Source organism: Morone saxatilis, unplaced genomic scaffold (assembly GCF_004916995.1).
Source record: "Morone saxatilis isolate NCDOM2014 unplaced genomic scaffold, NCSU_SB_2.0 Contig6, whole genome shotgun sequence".
NCBI classification, from domain to species: Eukaryota; Metazoa; Chordata; class Actinopteri; family Moronidae; genus Morone; species Morone saxatilis.
In genome coordinates this window covers 1,854,347-1,857,908 of record NW_023340206.1, presented here as the reverse complement: position 1 = coordinate 1,857,908, position 3,562 = coordinate 1,854,347, and the positions used below count along the sequence as shown (strand labels likewise).

General features: G+C 44.8%; 1 protein-coding gene across 1 annotated transcript in view; it reads right to left on the bottom strand.

The window, feature by feature from the left end:
* Positions 1-2,285: 2,285 nt before the first annotated feature.
* LOC118339958 (potassium voltage-gated channel subfamily H member 8-like) overlaps positions 2,286-3,562 on the bottom strand; it is a 33,677-nt gene continuing 32,400 nt past the window's right edge. Inside the window, exon 14 of the mRNA XM_035677789.1 lies at positions 2,286-3,013. Coding sequence (XP_035533682.1) covers positions 2,318-3,013 — 696 coding nt within the window. The 3' untranslated portion in view covers positions 2,286-2,317. The remainder of the gene's footprint in view (positions 3,014-3,562) is intronic.

Here is a 3,562-nt window from a genome sequence, read left to right as displayed (position 1 = left end):
TGTGTTTTTGTTCCCTCAGAATGAGCTGTTTTTATCTGAGAGAGTGGGTCCTCTTCTACAGAGTCAGCCATGTTGAACCGTCATATTTGTGTACAGTAGCCCAGAGTGGACAAGGATAGGATAGTTCTTCGTGGCCACCATAGTTTCTCCTACATGCTTGGAAGGCAAGCTGTATTCAGTTGTTTGCAATCTGCAATGTCACCGCTAGATACCACTAAATCCTGCACACTGGTCCTTTAAGACACATATTTTTGATATGACTGACACTACACTTCTCCACTGTGGCACCCACTCAGCCATTTCTTCACTCTTCCACCACACACCCTCTCATCACAGGCAAATTCTACATCCATCTCTCAGAAAATCATCTCTCTTCCCATCCATGTTTGTACCCTGCCTTCCAAACCCTTTTTCTCCTTCCTGTTTCCCCTTCTGTCCCCCTTTTCCCTGCGTCATCCTCCAGGCCAGCGGAGACCCTTACAAGATTCAGCTCTATGTTAAAGGGGACTTTTCCGGTCAGGTGTTTGAAGCGTCAGAAGACTGTCCCTCCGTGCTGGAGAAGTTCCACTGCAGGGAGGTTCACTCCTGCAGGGTTCTGGGAGGCTTTTGGGTCTTCTACGAGCACCCCAATTACAAGGGTCGCCAGTACCTGTTGGAGAAAGGCGAGTACCGCAAGCCGGTGGACTGGGGCGCCGTTTGCCCCACTGTACAGTCTTTTAGAAGGCTAACTGAGTAGACATGTTCCTTTTTCTCACCTTTGGCTGCCTGCTCACGGCTGACACCTGAGCAGGCAGCCATGGCTTCAATAAAACTGAATGATGAGGAATGACAGGGTTTTGTGTCATCACTGAGTGTGACTGTCTGCCAGTACTTGCAATGCATAAGGGAGAGTGACATTGAGTTTCGCCTTAAGTGATCCTTTTTCTGGTTAACAGTCTCGGGAAAAAAGATGTCAGGGCTTTTTCATTTCACAATAAAGATCACAACAGTAGAAAATCGTTGATTCTTTCACTCATGTATACAACTTTCACACAGATCGGAGTGCTAACGAGAAGGTTAAACGGAGTCAAAGAGTCCGACCGCTGATCTCCTGAAGCTGGTGACTGTCGACTGACTTGACGAAAAGAAGGGCTGGGTGTGACGCCAGTGACTTGTGACCCTACTTGGACATAAGCCTTTTGGCTCGAAATGACTTCTTCATCTTCCCAAATCCCAAGCGTTATAAACCCTTAAAAAACCCTATCTGACCATATCTGACAACAGATATCCTTCGAATCAATCCAACAGCAGCCAATCCCGTTGCAGGAGCAGGATGGAGAGGTGCGTTTGGCAGATGAATAATGACTTGAGTTTGTAGCCAAGATTTGAGACTCACTTGAAGCTTAAAAAACAATGAGTTTGAAGTTTCTCATATTATCTTAAAAGTCCACATTGAGAAGTTGTGGCTACTCTTAAAAGATTAATATGTCAGTTAACTTTCCTGACAGCATCTTTGGAGTGAAGCCCATTTCACATGTTTATCCTGTAAATGTGTTTCTCAGTTGTAATTGTACGGCTAATTGTTGTACGTTTTTAAACTAAGAAATACTATAATATTTTAATAAATGATTCTGAAACCATTATTAAAGGGATATACCAGTGTTTTTGCAGGTTTTAGCCAAAAAAATCACTTACAGTAGATTACAACAAACTATGCTACTGTGCCTGAATGTATTATTCATTTATTTATATAATTGAATGCAAAAAGAGTTTATTACTGAAGGATCAAACTTCTTGCTTGTGTTTTTCCACCAAATTACCAACATTTAGGTGACAAAATACAGGAGGCATTGCGGGTGTATTAAGATTTTTTTAAGTGGGCATCGTCCTGCCCTGACATATTGACAACAGTTGTTACTGTAGCTGGCCCGTCTGCTTGTGCGGAGACAGATGGGTTGAATTCTCTGCTGTGTGTGGATCATGTTTCATAGACGATCTGGCAACTTGGGTGATTTCAGACAAACTCAGTGTATGATGATTATTCACAATAAAGTTTGAAGGCCATGCAAATTACAGGGGCTTCCCAGTTGGTGGAAAAGGCTAGAAGGATTATCCTGTCAAACAAATCAAAATGAAACTGTAAAACAAACTATTTTATTATCAGATCTGCTTACAATGGTGCTCATGATGATTAAGTTAAGAACAGTTTAAAATCGATGTATTTACATCTGAACTCACATGCCAAACTCTGGGCAAATGTTTGTCATGCAGTAAGTTGTGCGGCATGCTGGTTGTTCCCGCCTGTCGATCCTGTCTGGATCTTCTTCTTCTTCTCTGCTCACACCGAAGGCTGTCCTTCATCGATGAAGCTGAGCTGGGCGGTGTGCTCTCCCCACTCCACCTCCGGCGGGCTCTGGAGGGGCTCTAGGGGGTGTGATGCCATGCTGGAGGGCTGGAGAAGGGGCTGGAGCTGAGGCTGGGAAAGGGAATGGGGATAAGACTGGGATATGAACTGGGATGGAGGCTGTATTTGTGGCTCACTACCAGGTCCTGATAAGTCTACCAAAAGGGGAGTGATAGATGATGGGTGGATTGATGAAGAAAGAGAAGGGATGGAGGAGGAGGAGTAGGGAGGTCGTACGACTGTGTGCTCATGGGGAGAGCTGTTGAGCGACGGGGGAGCTGAGAAGTGAGAGGCTAGGGGTGCGGTACCGGCCTGATGAGGATTCTGGGAGGGTGAACACTGAAGCGGATCAAACTCTCCTTGTAACGCCTTCATCACGCTCAGCTGGGGAGAGGACGGTTCGGGTAGCAGAACTGGTGGAGGATTTTGATCCTCTGAACAGCCCACAGGTGCATGTTGGGTAAGAAGGGGCGGGGCCGGGGAGCAGCTGTGTGATGACACGCTGGGAGGCGGAGTCATAGCACCGGGTATCAGCAGCGTGGAGGTGTTATGGAAGAGGGGTTTGAGAAGACGGGTCATTTCCTGCAGCTCCTGACTGACAGCGGTTACCTGATGGGATAGGATGGTCATCTGGAGCGAGGGGAGACAGATAGAAGAGGAGTAAATGCTGATGTGTTTGACACACAGGACTCTTGTTGTCGAGTCTTGGCTTATAAACCTGCATTTACTGCACTTAGATACAGCAGTTTGAGTTCATTCTTACACCTTTAAGTCTTGAGCCAATAAAAAAAGTATTTTATCAACTTAAAATATGGATGTATTTTATTCTTTATATTTTGGAACAGCCAGGGTAATTTGAATAGTTGCATTCAATATTAATGATTACATGCACGTGGAATTTAGAATTGTGAAAATGAAAAGAGTTAAATCTGTGAGGATTTTGGTGTAACTGTCAGCATCAATCGTTAGCTAGCCAGTTAGCTAGCATTTTGCTACAGAGTAAAACTCTGGAAAGCTAATCTACATCAATTGTTTGCTAGCTAGTGACATCTGTTAGCTAATGTTAGCCAAACACCAGCTAACTAGCTAGCTTGCTAGCTATTTTACGTCAAGAAAGTTGACCGAGGCTTCCTCAACTGTTATTGGAGCACAGAGCAAAAAGGGGGCGGTACTTAGGAA